This window comes from Hemicordylus capensis, chromosome 6 (genome assembly GCF_027244095.1).
Source record: "Hemicordylus capensis ecotype Gifberg chromosome 6, rHemCap1.1.pri, whole genome shotgun sequence".
Lineage (NCBI taxonomy): Eukaryota > Metazoa > Chordata > Lepidosauria > Squamata > Cordylidae > Hemicordylus > Hemicordylus capensis.
The window spans coordinates 15,679,104-15,697,799 of NC_069662.1; the positions used below are offsets into that span (position 1 = coordinate 15,679,104).

An 18,696-nucleotide genomic window follows, 5' to 3' on the forward strand; every position below is an offset into this window, starting at 1 on the left:
ACTCAGGCAGAGATGCTACAGACCATCTCTTTTGAAGGTGGGTAACTGTGGTCCCTCTCTGCAGTTGAGAGACATAACAATCCCATGAAACTCATGCAAAGATGCAAATTACCAGCCCCAGTGAAGGCTGGCTGGAAGGGGAAACAGAGCAGGGACTCATTCTGAGATGCAACAGAGTGCTCCCTGTGAAAGTAGGTAATTGTGCTACATCTTTGTATTGGGAATCATTATTACTTAACATATTTGTATACGACCTTCTTCCGAAGTGTCTAGGCGATTTACAACAATAAAACCAACCAAGAAAATTTAAAACAAAACGTAATTTTTTTAAAAAAATTAAACTGCTAAACAGCTAAAAAGCTTGGCCAAAGAGATGTGTCTTTAGTTGTTTCTTAAAAGCCAACAGGGATGGAACAGGTCTAATCTCAGCAGGAAGTGCATTCCACATTCCTGGGGCAACTGCAGAGAAGGCTTGCCTTTGAGTTGCCACCAGACAAGCCGGCGGCACCCTTGGACAAACCTCCCCTGAAGATCTCAATAGGTGGCAGGGGGTTCATAACAAATGATCCAAATCACACTTGGTGCTGAGAAGTGAATTACCTGCCCTTAGCAGAGGTTGACTGGAAGGAAGTAAAGGCAGGGTTGTAAATCACGCAGAGATACAGCAGGCAGACTCCTCAGTATGAGAGCACGTTGGCACCATTTGCTGTTTGACAGCCACTCATTAGGGAATTACTGTTTGACAGCCGCTCATAAGGTTTCTTAAGGACACAACCTCATAATGCACTGCAGCATTTCCCTTATGACAAAATGTGGTGGTGTTTGTTGGCAGAGGGCCATTTCCTTAGACACAGAGAAATTTAGTTAAGAAGGACAGATGGCATTTTCTTTGAAAATTCTATGTTCTTGGAACTAACTGTGCTGTAGACAATGACAGAGCTTTTAAATTCTGTGAAATGTTTATGGTTTTTAATGAGCCACTACAGAGAAAAATGGAGGAAAGCAAACATTCACAGTTAATCTTGAACACGGTCAGTACAAACTATTACACACAAAGGGGCAGTTATTCTGTACAATCTTTTGCTCACTCTTCTTCCAAAGATACACACTATGTAACAACATATTAACATAGGAAAGTGATTGATTTTATTGCTCCCTATTAACAGAGCCAGCAGAAATGAAAATAAGGCTTTTGTTTCTGGATTCCCAGAAAAAAAAACTGTGTTATCAACACAAACATTTGGATGCAAACTGTTTGGCTCAATATTCCATGGGTTTTGGCCAGGGGCTGCAACAAACATTTGGGTGACATTTAAATTTAAATAACCTCACATCTGTTATAGGAATTGTCTTATTTTTTAAAATTAGTTCATAGTCTTTTGTCTAACTGGGCTGCATGTGGCATATATTCTCTTTTGTAAAACTACTGATTGATTGACTGACTCTGGTTGCCAACAATAACATTTGCTTACAAATCTGCTGTGCCTGTCTGGATTTGCAAATAAAAATCAGGAGATCCCAAATGAACAGACTTTTTGTTCCTCACAATTGACAGCACAGAGCTATATGCATGAAGCAGTGGAATGCCGCAGAAAACCATCCTGAAATCAACAACAGAATGGACGTCTTTGTCATCTTAACCTCAGGGCCTCTGGATGTGTGAGAATGAATCTGCATTCTCTGTGTTACTCTCATATACACAATATGTAAGTGACACAAGATAGTATATCTGCACCCACCCTCCAACGTTTGACAGGTGAAAGTAGATACACTTCTGTGTTATGTGCAGGGCTGATTTAACTTAGTAGCTTGGCAAGATGGCAAGATTTTTGGGCACCACAGCAGTAGTGAGTCCTTGAAAAGGAAGAGCGCTAGGGAACAATTCTGGAACTATGCACAGAAAAATATAACTTAGACTGTGGTGCAGTCACTTGGGGAAGCAAAAGTATCTTCAGAAAGCTCTGATTATATATGAAGATACCTCACAGTACTGGTGTACCCAATAAACCTTTTTGAAACTTCAGTATTCATACAGGAAATGTTTGTCCTGCTATTGTTTCTTTCAGTTTCGCCAAAGTGAGTGTGCCAAACCCGTAGTTCACTTCCTTGTAAGTGTTCCTTCAGCTGGGTTTTATTTAAGCATTGGGAGTGGTTTCAGTATTCACAGTCCAGATATACTAAGTACCACCACAAGGCACAGACCACACCGGCCTATCTAAATCCAATCTACTTCAGTGCAGCTGGCTTTCAGGTAAATGTATTTAGAACATGGCTGTGCAAACATGGCCCTCCAGATGTTGTTGAACTGCAACTCTCATCATTCCCAGCCACAATAAATTGATGGGAGTTGTAGTTCAACAACATCTGGAGGACCATGTTTGCCCAGTCCTAATTTAGGGTCCACGTACCTGTTCTTCATTCAACAGCTTTTCCATCCTAATCCTTATAAATGAAATTCTGGCCCCTGTGAACGCACAGTTGATTCAAGGAAGTTCACTGCTGAAAATGACAACAACTTCCACACTGAGAACTAACACAGTTCATAAAGGATGGGCTCTTGCCCAAGCTAGCCTTGGGATCTGAGTTTTTCCTCAAGGTAGTCCATTTAGAAAAGGGAAGGAATGCTCAGTCATACTAAGCATGGGCACAATCCTGCCAATGTTAATTAAATGCCCAATTATTTTAGTGGGGGAATTCTGCCATTGAAATTAATGGGGCTTATGTTTAAAGTTATGTTCAACTTGGCTGGATCAATCTCCTTTACACATAACTCTGGCAACCCTGTCCATCTAGCACTTACATGTCTGCTAGGAGGTTCCCATCCTGCCACACCTGTAGTTATACACGAGATGCCTCACAAAGAAGAAGAAAGCTTCTGCTACAGAGCACTCTTCTGATGTGCACTGAACATTAAGAGTGCCAAGAGCAGCATGAAACCGGGAATGGATCAGGTACAAGTTATCAGGAGACCAATTCTATAGAGTTCCTGACAGCTAGTGAGCCATTAGATGCTTCCAGAAGGATCTAGAAGAATGGTCTACTACAGGGGTGGTCAAACCTAGCCCCCCAGCTGTTATCAGGAGTTGTAGTTCACCATGATGGGAGTTGTGGTTCAACAACAGCTGGAGGGCCGGGTTTGCCCATCCCTGGTCTACTAAGGTGGATTCCACACTGACAGGCAGCACCTGGAGGCTATCATTATTTAAAATTTCCAGCAATATCAAAATGCCTTTGCTCTCAGACAAGATGGCCTTCCACAAGATGTCATATTGTGGCTCTATAAGGATTATCTGACCAACAAAAGGTCAGTCTCAGTACTATCTGGAGCTTTAAACTGGAGCTGGTTTGCAGCTTTTCTCCAGCTGATATCATAAATGCAGTATCTGAAGGAATTCCACAATAATGAGTATAAGAAAACTCTCCTGAAAGATTAATTGGCTGTCTCCTAGATAATACTGTAAATATCCTAAGAAAAAGAACCTCATAATATTATTTTGCCTGTCCTTCAGATTTTTTAAAAAAGAAGACAAGGCCAAGAAAATACACATTTGCATGTCTTAGGCAATACTGCAGAGACTAAAAAATATAAGATCCTCACATATCATGTCGCCTTCCCTCAAAACACAACAGAAAGGCCAACACTTTCAGCCAAGGGAATGCTGGCTGATACCATAAACACCATAATGCAGGGGAATCACTGCATCAGTAGTGAACAATGTTGGGTTTTGTACTCCTCATAAGATAATGTACTACAACAACAGAATTCTTGCGATAGTGGGTATTTCCCCTCTGAAAAAAGATCTCACATTGGTGGCCCCCTCGGTGTGACTGTAAATACACTAGTATAGGTACCCCCTGAAACAAAGTGACCTCAGTTTATTCAGTCTCTGTTTCCCAGTGACACACTACGTATGCTAATAAAAGAACCACCATTACCATCAGGAAGCAGCTCTTCTAAATGAGGATGAAACTTGCCATCAAAAAGGCAGGCCACCCACTCTGACTATAATTATGCAACTAGAAGTATCTTGAAGAGGTCCCAGGACCTGCTCAGTAACTCAGCAACAAGATGGTAGATGGGACGGTTCATAGCCCAACTGAATTTGGCACACGTATGCCTTTCACTGGAATCAACATCCTGAGGATCTGATGTCCAAAGGCCAGGGGCTGATCTAGGCTCTATGAGAGTATCATATTGACGCTGGTGCCCAAGGTGAGCACAGATACCTGGTCCTCCCCAGGGTGGACGTGGGCCACATGGCGGGGGAACTGCTGCTTGTATCGGAAAGTTTTCCCACAGGCCGAACAGGCATAGGGTTTCTCACCCGTGTGGATTCTCTGATGTTTGACCAGTTTGGAGTTGACGCAGAATCCTCGGCCACACTGGGCACATTTGTAGGGCTTCTCACCAGTGTGGATCCTCTGGTGCTCAATCAGGGATGAACTCTGAGAGAAGCATTTCCCACACTCCTCGCACCGGTAGGGCCGCTCCCCGGTGTGCACACGATTGTGTGAAACCAAATGTGTCTTCTTCTTGAAGCATTTTCCACAGAGGGGACACGGGAAGGGCTTCTCCCCCGAGTGGGTGCGCTCGTGCTTGAGGAGGTTGGAGCTGAGGGAGAAGCGCTTCCCGCAGAGGGTGCAGGTGTAGGGCTTCTCGCCCGAGTGGGTGCGCAAGTGCTTCACGAGGTTGGAGGTGCGACTGAAGGCCTTCCCGCACTCCTGGCACGGGAAGGGTGTCTCCCCAGTGTGGGTGCGCTGGTGTTCTGTCAGGGCGGAGCTGCGGCTGAAGCCCCGCCCACACTCTGGGCAGGCAAAGGGTTTCTCCCCAGTATGGATTCTCTGGTGCCCCATCAGGGTGGAGCTCTGGGAGAAGCGTTTCCCACAAACGTTGCACACAAAGGGCCTCTCCCCAGTGTGAATTCGCTGGTGCTCTATGAGCACAGAGCTCTGCGAAAAGCTCTTCCCGCACTCGGTACAATGGTAGGGCTTATCCACCGACCTGCGAGGGGCAGGGGAAGGACGAGGAGGAGGAGCAGGCTCTAGGATACCCAGAAGATTGATAAATCCTGGAGGATCATGGGGAGCCTCCTTTGTTCGGCGCCTTCTCACCTGGCTCCTCCACCGTTTTTGCTCCGCCTTGGCCTGACTGTTGTAGTCACTGGGGATCTGGGAGCTGTTTGGGAGATGCAGCTCCGCCATCGTTTTGTCCCCACCTTCTTGGTCCCTAAGTTGTCCTCCTGTATTACTCCTGCCCCCTGGCACTGCCACTCTTTGCTCAAAACTTGAAGGCATTTCCAGCAACAACATCTGCATCTCTGCATCTCCCTCTAGTGTTTTCTCCTGGGGATCTTCCGAATCAGTTTGACTTTGAATCCCAGCACCTGCAGAGAGAAAACAAACATGGAATCTGAAGATTAAACTGACGGGTTATGTGGTTAAGAGTATTCATGATGCTGTGCTTTATGGCTACAAAGGAACAAAGAGGAGGAGAGCTGGTCTTGTGGTAGTGAGCATGAATTAAATACTGAGTAAGATGGACCAAGGGTCTGACTTGGTATAAGGAAGCTTCCTATGTTCCTGTGTAAGATGCCTCTCCCATATTTATCCTTATTTACATGGAAAGCAGGCTGAGTGTCTATATTGCTAGAAATTGCCAACTTGAATGTTCAAAGGTGGTTTTCATATAGGGGAGCATTCAAAAATGGAAACTCCCACCTGTAATTTGAAGTGGTGCAGTCCTGTGCAAGGACTGCACCACATGAATTTTCTGAATGTGTAAGTCAGTTGTTTGGAAGCAAGGTAAGAGGAAAACTGAGGTAGAAGTGATTGTGTGGAAACAAGATAGGAGGAAAAGCTACCCAAGTTTTCCTCCTACCTTTTCCCCACACAACTGAAAATTGGGAGCACACACAGCTCCCAAACCCGATTAGAACACAGTTTTGATTACGTGCATGACCTATGTAGTTGGCTACCAACCAAAATAGTTTAAAGACTGTGATTCAATGGCTAATTATTTCATTTCTTTAAAATTCAACTCCTAGAGAACAATTTCACAGCTTATTTGAGTAAATAAATATCTAAAATTCCTATGCTCCACAAAAAAAGTTTTGTTTGACCTATTTAACAATTAATTTTCAATCCAGGGCAGGGGGAGAAAGTACAGATGAAATGACATGACTACTTCAAAGCCATTCATGAAAGCAGTGCCAATTCTGAGTTTGCATATCCTGCCTTGCCCAGATTGCCCACCCACTGTGGATGTCTTGATGTGGATGCCTTGAAGTGGATACAAGGCAGGGGAAACAGAGAAGCTGGTGTGCACAGAAGAGTCAAGGCGTAGGACAACTGTGTCGTGTGTGTGTGTGTGTGTGTGTGTGTGCGCGCGCGCACGCTTGTGGGGGGGGGGCTGGCTGCAATATCCAGGTCCCTCGTTCCCCGACTGCTGGCATTGCTTTCTCCCACTCTGACACTTGCAGTTCAGCCTCCTGCCTAGTTCCTGGAAAAGTAGTTAACTGCACTTCCGGAACGCAAACTTAGGAATCAAACACCTACAAGTCCCTCACTGGGCACATAAACCAAAACAGCAAGAGACAGTATGGTTGCCAAACATCCCATATATTTCAATACCTGCATTTTATTGTTCCAAATTTCCAAATTCCACAATTAACCCAATCCCAAACTCTCCCTCCGCCCCCCCCCCCAAATACTCTCTTCCCCTAGCTCCAGAAAGTCCTTTGATTTTGGTTACGAGGTGGGCACTTTGTTGGTCTCATCAAGAGATATACATGATTGAAAATGATTGTACTTGTATCTTGTAATGCACCAGCTATTTTGGTAAGTCAATAAGTTTTCAAGTTGCACAAAGCAATTTATTTCTGAAGAAGAGTCCTGTGCAACTCAAAAGCTCGCTACCTTACCACTATAACCGCTGCTCACACAAAAAGATATACCTTGAACCATGTTTGACTTCACGTATGTAACACTTCATATCATTCAGATGCAGTTTTGAACACCTATATCTGGATGAGTTCTGTGTGATTTTCAAAGCTTGCCCTCCCATAAATTTGACACTGACATGTAACACACACACATACACCTTTGAACACTTATACTTGAAGAAGAGTTCTGTGTAACTGACAAAACTTGCCCCTCTAGAATGTTGACGCTAGTTGATCATAATAAAATATTTTATATTTGCTCCATATGTTTGTCCTGTGATACAGAACATTTTTAATCTGCAATCTAATATAAGATAAGGAAGAAACTTTTGGCCAGTTTTGTTTTTCCTTTTCATTTTGCTCCCTAACCAAGATTTGATCTCTATTCTTACCTTTGTCTCTGGATTTTTCCCTTTCTTTTGCAGCTTGTAAAAATTTCCCTTCCATCCTTGGGAGCGATGGTGGGTCCTAGTAAATCTAAGGAAGCTTTTGCAAAATATTTCCCCCCTCAAGTGATTTTAACTGCAGAACACTAGACAGTTATAACAATCCCATGGTTTGTACATCGGTAATGCCTGCGGAGTGGCAGAGGGAACCCAGTGATGATGTCACATCCTCACACAAGTTCACATGATGCAGGGGGAATCAAAGGGAGAGGGGAGGAAGAGGAATGCTGGAGGAGGTTGCTAGGATACCAGAAGACACACACACACGTACTCAGGACAAGGAGCGGCCTAGAGGAACTAAAAGCTTAGATTCTGTCTAGGCCTAAACTATGCGAAGAGTTATTGCTAAAGAATAATAAAACTGCCAAGAATGGGGGTTGCCAAGTACCTTTCCTAACAGAAGCGGTGTGCCATTAACAGCTGCACAACAGGCAGAAGTTCAACAGGAAAAGACTTTACTGGCATAGAGATACAGCAATGAAGAAGGCTGCACCTTCTGCTAGTCATGCGGTTGTCAATACAAATAGCTTTTGCGGGGGTGGGGGGAGGGGGTAAGGAAACACTTTTTCTATGGTCAAAATTAAATTATCAGTTTCACCTTTTAACTACCAGTAAAAATTATGCCTTATCTCATGATGTTAAGAAGGAAAACCTTTTCACCCATCCATTCTACAAATCTTCCACTAGCAAGTTCTCTTACCAGCTACTCCTTCAGGTTACCAATTTGGGAGAAAGCTAGGCTTCATTTGGACATGTTAATTCTCATAAATATATGGAATTTCCCCATTGACTAATCTCAATTAAGCTGATCCAAGTTAGTATTATTATTATTATTATTATTATTATTATTACATTTATATCCTGCTCTTCCTCCAAGGAGCCCAGAGCGGTGTACTACATACTTGAGTTTCTCTTTCACAACAACCCTGTGAAGTAGATTAGACTGAGAGAGAAGCATCTAGTCGAGTCACCCCGCTAGTTTCATGGCTGAATGGGGATTTGAACTCGGGTCTCCCCGGTCCTAGTCCAGCACTCTAACCACTACACTACGCTGGCTCTCTACATGAACAGTTAGAATAGATCTCGCACTTCTGGGTGAACGGGTGGGGGCATGCACTATATTCTGTAGGTGGATTCATTCCAGAGTGACACCAGAGGAAATTGTCTCTTTAGTGTTGTTCTTTTAGGATAAAGCTAGGGCAAAGACCCCACCCTCCCCCTGCCTGCTTCCCTTTGGTCTAGTTTGATGCCTAGTGTGTGGATTAGATTGCCCCCTAGTGAGAGCAGAATTATCACCAGGTGAAAGCTAGTAGGCTGGTTGGTTGGCGAGGCTTCAGTGAGAGGAGGCAGTTCTTATACAGCAGAGAATTTGGATGGCTAGGCCTGACAAAGGGAGAAAGCCCTTCTTCTGCAGGGCAGGGGCGCAATTTGTTTTCAAAAAGCCGGGTCTAAGGAGATTGCCTCTGAGCATGTGCAGACAGAATGCCCCCCCCCACAGAGAATTATCTGAAACAAATGGGGGAGGGCTGAGAGAAATATTGGGGAGGGCAATGCCAATGCCAGTAAATGCTTCCCTAGCTTCCAAGGGGCTTGCTTGGTGTAGTGACACAGCTGCCTGGTTGAGGTGCAGAGGCTGTCTTCTGCCATTCCTGTGGCTAGGGCTCAAGAATGGCCACCTACTGGTCCAAGCTGCCTAACAGTTCTTCTCTACCCCTCCCTACTGAGGGTTAAGAATGAGCCAGGCACTGTAAGCAAGACTGTGGCGCAGGTATGGCCGTGGCAGAATCTCCCATCTGTAGTGTAGTTAGCTGCAGGGTACATACAAGGCCAGCTGCCTCCATGCCAGTGAAAGCAACCTGTTCCACCATGCGGCGCTATTCAGTGCGTATCTATGTGTGCACTTTCAGTGGTGAAGGCCCACAGGTGCTGCACACTGTGAGCGTTTTCAGTGAGCACTCAAAAACCATTCAGGCCGGTCAACAACTGGCCAAGTGAAAACTCCAATGAATCGCAGGTCAGAATTTAGAAAAAATGAGGCACAAAGTGCTTCAGTTGCACCGGTTAAAATCAGCAAGGTGGGATGTGACCCAAGGGGTTGTACCCAAAGAAAGTGATTCCTGTTTAAGCACCATTGAAGTAACTGAGACAAATTAGTGGTGATTCATGTTAAGTCCCATTAATTTCAATAGTGCGTCGTCAGGATTCACTCTGCATACAACCCAATGTAAAGAGCACTCCTGCTTTTCTGATTAACCACACATTTGAGATATACCCTCTTCCAAATGCACAAAGTTAGAAAAATGGGTGAACACAATGAACACATTTAGTGGATGAAGTTTTTATTTTTCATTGACCATGAACAAGAATTATAGGTATGTATGATCTATTCGCAATAAGAATTATTTCAAGGGCAGGTGACACATGAAAAATTTAAAAATCAGGTTCCAGGTAATTTAAAAAAAAAATAAATCAAAGTGCCAGTAGCCCCTTAAAAACCAAGGAATTTATTGTGGCATGAGTTCATGTGAGAACCTTTTGTGGCCTTGACTTTTTCCTGCTACTCCCTTAAGAATTTCTCTTTAAACATTGCAAGATCTATGATGATCATGAGGAGTGGCAAAAAAACCACACCAAAAAATCCTTTGGCAGCAATATGCTTCTCTTCCATGTTCTGAATGAAATATCTTTGCCACTGATAGGAGGAGCAGCTTTGCAATAAGACTTTGGAGAAGAAGTGCTGGAGGTCTGTCTGGACAAACAGATATACGTGGCACAACAAATGTGTGTCAGTTACTCACTTGGTGCAAGGAATCTAGATGTCCTCATTCTAGGAAGTGCTTCTGTTTGGGGCAAATTGCATTTGCCTAGCACTAAAAAAAAAGTAATTTAGTGTCCCTTGAGAAATGCAATTATTTTGCCCAGCAAACAGGCCACTTTGATTTGAAGTGCTGCCTTCAAATGCAGTTACACAAGTGTCACAAGCAACTGCCAGCAGCGTTGGCACACTGGCAGTGTTGACAGTGAATGACAATTCTTCACCATGTTCACGCTAAACACTGGTGCTCAGGCTGCAAAGAGTGGACTCAAATAAAAGCAAAACTAGGGGCGAGTCCATCATATTGTCACCTTCATAGGATAGTCCTTGAAGTTGGTCTGAAAGGCAATGTCGTTATTCCTCTAAAGGCAGGAAAATGTCTTCTCCAGCTCACAAGACTGGGAGTGCTCAGCTTTCAGAGTGAACTCTCACACATGCAGATGAAGCTGACTCACCTGAAAGCAAAGTCTGGGGAAAACCCTTGTGAGTTTCAGTTCTGCCGCAAACTAATCAGTGTGAAGTAGCAAGGCCAGAAAACTGCCAGCCAGGAAGTGAAACGGACACACTTTTCACCAAGCGGTAATAGAGGAAGGGGACAGAGGAATGAAGTGAGGAGGACATAGAGGCAGGGTTAGGTGGCCAATAGGGCAGCCTTGAAAGTTAGCCCACAAAGGTCACTAGCTGAGCTGCCCCTGTAACTGGTTATTGGCCAGCATGCAGAAGAGCGAAGCGCTTGTGCAAGGCTGCTGCACTAGCTAGTTAAAAACACAAGAAGAGCCCTGTTGGATCAGGCCGAAGGCCTCTCTAGTCCAGCATCCTGTTACGCAGTGGCCCACCAGATGCCTCTGAGAAGCCCACAGGCAAGAGGTGAAGGCATGCCTCACCTGTGCTAAGTTGTGCTAAGTCTGGTGCTCACACTTCAGACAAGTGTTGCACTTGTACAACAAAGTGCACAACCTGTAGCACACCACTTATTTTTTGCACTGAACCTTTGTACAAGATGCAGTTTTGGAAAACCCCATGATTTAGTGCAGCTAAGTGATCTTGCATTAGCACAACTTTGTTTGTTGTATAAGCACTGTAGAGAGACACACGAGGGAGAGGCGCCATACCAGCGAAGACCGGAGAACAGAGAAAGAGCAGTGCAAAACTGTTTGTTTATGGAAACAAATCCCAATGTGTTTTGATGTGATAAGACCTCTTTTGCAGGGAAAAGTCTTTATCCAACACAGTGTAACAGGTTAGAGAAATTTTTTTACACTGTGTTAGATAAAGACTTTCTCCTAAAGAAGAGGTCTTATCACTTCAAAGTGCATTGAGATTTGTTTCCATAAACAGTTTTGCACTGATTTCTCTCCTCTCTTGTTGTGCAAGTGCAACATCATTCTGGATGTTGGCCATTTGTAACATGAAAAAAAAGGAAGAACTACCTATCCGTCAATTTCCAAATGGCTTGCCAGCTGGTTGCCTGGGGAGGCAATAATTACTTGCCATGACCAGGTGAGAGGTTGGTCATATTACCATATTGGTTTACAAGCCAACATTGCCATATTGGTTTACACATAAACATGACCTCACATTATTGGTATACAAGCCCATATGTTCATGTGAGCAGGGTATGATAACCAGAGAAGGGCGTGATGGACTGGAGCAGGGCATCAAAACTCTATCCACTTAGTGATGGAACCCTAGTTTGAACAGACTGCTGATACGTTGAATAGATGGGAACTCTCGTTATATTTCACATTTTATTTGGAAGAAGATGGGGCACAACTCATCATAAGGAAGAGAACAAGAAAATCAGACTGGATGACTTTGTCAGTAAAGAAAGTGGGGAGGAGAGATGTAATGCCATACTAGACAGGCTGGGAGGAAATTCTTGTTCAAGGGGCAAAACTTGGTAAATTGTAGCCACAAAAGAAACTGGGCAACAGCTCTAATGGGGCCTTTAGTGAGAGAAAAGGAAGCATCATAAGGAGATCCTTAGGTATTCCCGCTCTATGCTTTTTCAGACACTTGTATAAGAGGGGGCGACTCTGCCCACGGACCCAAGGTGAGAGCAGCAACCGGTTTCTCCTCTGGATGCAGCTGTTTCTGGTGACGGGTGAATTGGGGCTTGTAACGGAAGGCCTTCCCACAGACTAAGCAGGCATATGGCTTTTCGCCTGTGTGGATTCTCTGGTGCTTGATTAGGTTGGAGCTCACGCAGAAGCTCTTCCCACAGTCTGCACATTTGTAGGGTTTCTCACCAGTGTGGATTCTCTGGTGCTCAATCAAGATGGAGCTCTGGGAGAAGCACTTCCCGCACTCCTCGCACCGGTAGGGCCGCTCCCCGGTGTGCACGCGATGGTGGGACACCAGGTGGGTTTTCTTCTTGAAGCGCTTCCCGCAGAGGGCGCAGGGGAAGGGCTTCTCCCCCGAGTGGGTGCGCTCGTGCTTGAGGAGGTTGGAGCTGAGGGAGAAGCGCTTCCCACAAAGGGCGCAGGTGTAGGGCTTCTCGCCCGAGTGGGTGCGCAAGTGCTTCATGAGGTTGGAGGTGCGGCTGAAGGCCTTCCCACACTCCCGGCATGGGAAGGGTGTCTCTCCGGTGTGGGTGCGCTGGTGCTCCGTGAGGGTGGAGCTGCGAGTAAAGCCCCTTCCACACTCCATGCACATGTAAGGCTTCTCACCCGTGTGTGTGCGCTGGTGCTCCACAAGCGTACTGCTGCGGCTGAAGCTCTTCTCACACTCGCTGCAGGTGAACGGGCGCTCCCCCGTGTGGATTCGCTGGTGCTCTATCAGGTTGGAGCTCTGCGAGAAGCTCCTCCCGCAATCGGTGCAACGAAACGGCTTCTCTGGCATGCTGCGGGTTGAAGTGGGGGCTGGCGGTTCTAGGAGGCCCAGGACGTTGATGTAACCCCCTGAAGCTGGCACGTCGGACCGCCTGCGGCGCCGCCTAAGTGGCGGTGGGGTTACCTGCGGCTTTTCACGACTCTTGCAGGGCTCTTGGAGGGTCTGGGCTGCACGTTTTGTGGATGTCACGAAAGAAAGAAGCTCCACTTCCTTCTTCTCTGTCCCATTGCCTGCATGGAGGAAAAGGACGTTTATTAGAATTACAGGTATATCTGCACTATACGTACTTTTGGTTCCCTGCCTATATCAAGGACCAGTTGGCAGCAGAGTGCAAGTTAGTTAGTTAATTAGACCTTTGTTGCATGATCATTGGTCAATTAAAAAAAAAGTTACAATACCTAAAAACAAAATAGACATCATTAGATATGAAACAGTTAAAGTAATTACAGAATTATCAGTGTCAGGCAGCCAGGAGAGTTTACTTCAACTTTTCAGCAATATGAACAAATTTAGCTACCAGGGTGACTTTAAAAATATTATCACCCTGCACAGAAATGACAATCTACTAAGCTCATAAGGGAACACTGTGGCATGTATAAAAAAAAGAGAGAGATCTATCCCTATGTTCAGATAGGAACAGGAATTACCATACGGGATCAGACTAGTGGCTCGCCTTGCTTGGGCTTCTGTCATACCACTAAGAATGGAACCCTTAAGTGGATGCCCTGCTTTTGCATTTCTGGAAAAAAGAAAAGGGAAAAAGGGAGCGACAGGACTCATGCTTGCCTGGAAGCTCTTCCTGCTGTCCTGCAGTACACCCAGTCCCAGACGTGTAGACGCTTGCATGTGGAGGTGCAATTGTTCAAATATTTGACTATGACTGGGGAGATCTGGGTTCAAGCCTCTACTCAATGATGAAGCTTACTGGGTGATCTTGGACTCTTCCCTCTCTCTAAACCTAACATTGCCTCATAAGGCTGTTTTGAAAATAAAAGGGGGGATGTGGAAACGTGTACACCATCGTGAGCTCCTTGAAGGGCAAGAGAAAAAAATGTAAATAAATTTTTAATGTAATCAATACATTCTAAAATGCAATCGGTACATACTCAGTGTAAAGAAAAGACATATGTTTTGAGATACTCTATTGATGCTACACGTGCTCCAGGGCTGGTGTGGTGTAGTGATTAGAATGTTGAACTAAGACTGGGGAGACACGAGTTCAAATCCCTGTCCAGCCATGCAACTCACTGGGTGACTCCGGGCCAGTTATTTGTCTCTCAGCCTGCCTCACAGGGTTGTTGTGAAGATAAAAACCATGTACACAGCTTTGGGCTCCTTAGAGGATGAGCAGGATGTAAATGTAAATAAAAAAATAAATACTGAAAACAAGTTCTGGGGCTTTGCCATAGCGAAGTCCCATTGTCCTGACTCAATCTGAGCCCAACATCTGACTTGGTAACAATTTGAGCCTGACAGCCTGACTTGGCAATGCCACCAAGCTAATCAGGTTTCTAGTGCTCATTGTTTGAAATGCAGCTTGGAAATCTCTGTATTCTTATTTCACATTCCTCCGAGTCACCTCACTTCTTGACTGGAAATTCCACATTATCTGAAAACCTCAACTCCAGAAGCAGAATAATGTATACAAAAAGCATAGTTAAATTACCTTCAGAATACAGGTTGAGTATCCCTTATCCGAACTGCTTGCGACCAGAAGTGTTCCGGATTTTGGACTTTTCCGGTTTTGGAATATTTGCATATTGTAATGAGGTATCTTGGGCATGGGATCCAAGTCTAAACACGAAAGGTTACTGTACACTGTATTTTATTTGTTTAGGTTTTATTTAAAGTATAAAAATAAATAAGCATTAAATTTATGATAACTACAGGTAGCTGTAAATGTAATGAAAACTAATTGCGAGAAAGCAATAATGTTGCTGGTCATATTAGACTCAAACATGGCATTTTAGGAGATGAAATTTAAATCTCATGTGAAAATAATCTTTTGTTGGTGCTGCAGGCGCACGCTTTGGTGGTTTCTGGATTTTGGAGCATTATGGATTTTGGATGTCCGGATTAGGGATACTCAACCTGTATGGGCATTCAGAAAGCAGAATATGATTTTTATGGTCATATTTTGTGTACACACCTGTACAAGTATTTATCCAGCTAAATGAAGGGAACACCTCACCTTTGGCTACAGTGATGGTTTTGTGAATGTCTTACCTGGACAAAGGTTGCTCCTAGAGACCTCCTCTTCTTCAGAGACTTGAAGTTCTGAAGTATGTTCATTCCCTTCATCTTGGGCCATCCAGAAAACCAGCACAAAGCCTGCTGAGGTGAAAACCTGCTTGTGAGAGAAGGAAGATCAAAATTTCATGCCCGTTCTCCATCATACAATACTTCAACTTATATCTGAACCTATTGTTACACAAATGCACACACGCTGCCACAAATATATGCCTTCTAAGAATATATAGCCCATGGAACTTTTGGCTACTGCTATACGGGTAATTCTAGTCATTAAAATAATTACACGGATATTAGTCACAGTAAATCAAGATGGGACAGAGGCTGATGGCATATAACCATGATTTAATTTGAACCTGTGGAGTAATAACGGAGTAAGTCCCTAAAAGCATCTACAGCAGCCTTGACAAATTTTCTTTGGATCTAGGTGCCAGCCAATGGACACTCGACAAACTTTCCAGACTTAGTGATGGATATTGTGGGAGTGGTAATAAATGGGCTTCTCTTTATCCCCAATACAAGTAACATACTTAGAACAGAAAGACAGCTGTCTGGGTCAAATAAAGATTTTATTGAGTAACTCCACTTCTGAATGTCTAGGCACCGTGGTAAAATTTCTAGGAGCTATGGCTCCTTGGTACCTGGAATTTGTCAAGCCCCACTCTTCCTCACCACTTGATCATCATCAGAACAGCCCTGCTGGATCAGGCCCGAGGCCTATCTAGTCCAGCATTCTGTTTCACACAGTGGTCCACCAGATGCCTCTGAGGAGCCCACAGGCAAGAGGTATGTGCATGCCCTCTCTCCTGCTGTTGCTCCCTTGCAACTGGTATTGAGAGGCATCGTGCCTCTGAGGCTGTAGATGGCCCATAGCTACCAGACTAGTAACTGCAGACCTTCAGCCCCCACATTTACTACTATGAATGTTTATATACTGCTTTTCAACAAATTTTACAAAAAGATTTACATAGTATAATGATAATGATGATTATGTTGTTGTTGATGATGATGATGCTTCCCTGTCCCCAAAGGGCTCACAATCTACAAAACTTAAGGTAGACACCACTCACTGGAGGGATGCTATGCTGGGGCTAAACAGGGACAATTGCTCTCCCTCGGCTAAATACAAGAGAAATCAACACTTTAAAAGGTGCTTCTTTTGACCACTACACACGATGAAAGGAACTGACTCCTTAAAAATGTTTCAAGAAAATGAATTGCTTCTTGTTGCTCTTTCATTTTTTGATAAACTTGGAAGGGGGGGCAGAGTTATAAATTGCTATAGCGCTGGGGCTTAATTTGAGGTGGGGTTTGCCCCTGAACCAGTTTTCACTTGTGAGACTCAACTCTGAGAATCGGAATTCATGAAGAGAGTCGCTCTGAGCATGCACAGAGGGGCTTTCCAGTACACCGCTCTGGGCTCCTTGGAGGAAGAGCGGGATAAAAATGTAATAATAATAATAATAATCAGCCCTCACACACTGGGAATTACAAGGAAGGACTTCTGGAATCCGAGGGTGTGGCTTCCACACACGCTTGAATCCCAATTCCTTTTTTAGAAAGCAAGGTCTGATGAAACAGGTATTTTTGCACTGCATTCATAAACCTTGGTACTGTCCAAAAACAACAGCAGAGATGCAATCTGATGGGGGGGGGGACTCTTCTCTTTGGGGCTGGCTGGTGAATACATTATTTGGCTCAAGTCAAAGTTTACAGAGGCACAAAGACACTAGACAAAATGTATGAGTAGATGGAAATAGCGGTAAGATTAATCATTAGACTATGTACACTACAAAGATGGGAAAATAATGCACTAAAATCTAGTTATGAAGAGGGGAGGTTGGATCAGAACCCTGGAAACAGGGTCTGGGAAAATAAACAAGTTGGAAATTCCCTGGATAAGTTAGGTTAGAGTTACGCCACAAGGGCAGTTTATACATCTGCCATTTACTCCTCTGCGCTTTGTCGTACAACAGGCTGGTGCTAAACGTGTTGTCTGGCACATTCACCACAAGCACAAACTGCAGTTTTGCATGTTGCAAAATTTCTGTTTATTTATTTAATCATATTTTTATACTGCCCTATAAAAAATGCCAGGGCGCTTTACAATTTAACCACTCAACAACTAAAACCTAAAAATCACGTTAAGAGCACATTAAAACCACCACAAATAAAACTTTAATGTTGGTTGATCAGGTCATGTAAAATTGTAGCTTGTGGCAAACAACAGATCATACAATCTGTGTCCCTGAGGATCGTGCAAACGAGCCAAGGGGGAAACCAAAAACCCCCAAAATTAGCCAGCGATGAGCAAAGAACGGAGTGGTATACACATTAGTTGAATAAATCGACAAGATTACTAGGGGTGGGAAGCGAGGATAAGGGAAGGCCATAGGCCGTGCTAGAAATGGAGAGAGAGTATCCAGTCCCTGAGATGCAAGGATGGGCGGAAGATTAAAGAGGATGCAGATGGAGGAGACGGCAAGCAAGAAGGGAAAGAGAAGCGAGGCCCCGTGTGGCATATGCTGCTTTCTGCACAATCCCTTCCCATTCCCTCAACGCAGCGTAGGATGAGAGGCACGAGGGGGGCGCCTAAGTCGACTAACCTCCCTCCCCGGCCCCATTTTGTTTTGCAGCGCTCAAGGTTATTGCAGGCGCTATTCCAGCCCTTGCGCTTTCCTGGCTCTACCCTTCCCCGCTCCCCCCAGTTCTCTTTTGTCACTCAGCAGTAAACCCCCTCCCAGGAAACTGCCACCCCCGCGGCGAGGAACCAGCCCCATGAAGCCTCCCCCCAGCCGGGGGCTCCGATGGCTCACCAGGCTGCCGGGTAAGCCCAGACTGCACAGACCCAAGAGACGGTGTGCCCCCACGAAGGCGGTCCCCGGGAAAACCCATCCTGGCATCAGGCGTTCCCCCTGCTCAGGCGTGCTCCGTCCAGCCCTCCCCATCGCTGCCTGCGGTCGGCGCAGGGAGGCGCGGGCGGGCGTCCCGGTCACCGGCACACTTGCAAAGGGCCGAGACCCGCAAGAAAGATCGAGGCATGGCTCACAAGCAAAGCATCCGCCCGAGAGCGTTTTGTTTGCTCCGCAGTTACCTAGAAAAATATGTCTTGCTGCAGGCTAGGAAGAAATGTAGACACGCGGTAGCTGGTTTTCTAAAATCCTACATGCCAATAGCAAGCAACCCCCAAACCAAGGATTCTCAACCTTGGGTCCCCAGACGTTGAACGACACTTCCCGTCATTCCTCAGTGGCTGAGGATGATGGGAGTTGTAGTACCATTGGTCCTGTGGTAGCAAGCATGACTTGTCCCCTTTGCTAAACAAGGGCTGCCATGGTTTGCAATTGAATGGGAGACCATATGTGTGAGCACGGCAAGATATTCCCATTAGGGGATGGGGCCGCTCTGGGAA

The 18,696-nt window shown here is 45.1% G+C and overlaps 1 protein-coding gene across 4 annotated transcripts; it reads right to left on the bottom strand.

Annotated features, from left to right (window-relative positions):
* Window positions 1-955: 955 nt before the first annotated feature.
* Window positions 956-18,509, bottom strand: LOC128329149 (zinc finger protein 883-like). Of its 4 annotated transcripts, XM_053259731.1 has the most exons (5): window positions 18,101-18,363; window positions 15,261-15,384; window positions 12,270-13,264; window positions 7,100-7,114; window positions 956-4,971 (listed from the first exon to the last, which is right to left on the bottom strand). In XM_053259731.1, the coding sequence occupies exons 1-5, from the start codon at window positions 18,230-18,232 to the stop codon at window positions 4,180-4,182; spliced, it is 2,058 nt and encodes a 685-aa protein (XP_053115706.1). In that variant the 5' UTR covers window positions 18,233-18,363; the 3' UTR covers window positions 956-4,179. The 4 variants fall into 4 exon arrangements, with proteins under 4 accessions (XP_053115706.1, XP_053115703.1, XP_053115704.1 ...); XM_053259728.1 differs by lacking the exons at window positions 7,100-7,114; window positions 18,101-18,363 and adding an exon at window positions 18,379-18,509 and having other exon boundaries at window positions 956-5,384; window positions 12,872-13,264; window positions 15,261-15,381; XM_053259729.1 differs by lacking the exons at window positions 7,100-7,114; window positions 18,101-18,363 and adding an exon at window positions 18,379-18,505 and having other exon boundaries at window positions 956-5,384; window positions 12,872-13,264.
* Between the last annotated feature and the right edge of the window lie 187 nt (window positions 18,510-18,696).

Excerpts from the sequence above, each read along its gene's own strand:
- LOC128329149 (XM_053259731.1), bottom strand. The coding sequence starts at position 18,232 with ATGGGGAGGGCTGGACGGAGCACGCCTGAGCAGGGGGAACGCCTGATG. Across the intron at positions 15,385-18,100 it reads TGGGCTTACCCGGCAGCCTG|CAGGTTTTCACCTCAGCAGG; the intron begins GTGAGCCATCGG and ends TTCTCTCACAAG. Across the intron at positions 13,265-15,260 it reads TAGGAGCAACCTTTGTCCAG|GCAATGGGACAGAGAAGAAG; the intron begins GTAAGACATTCA and ends TCCTCCATGCAG.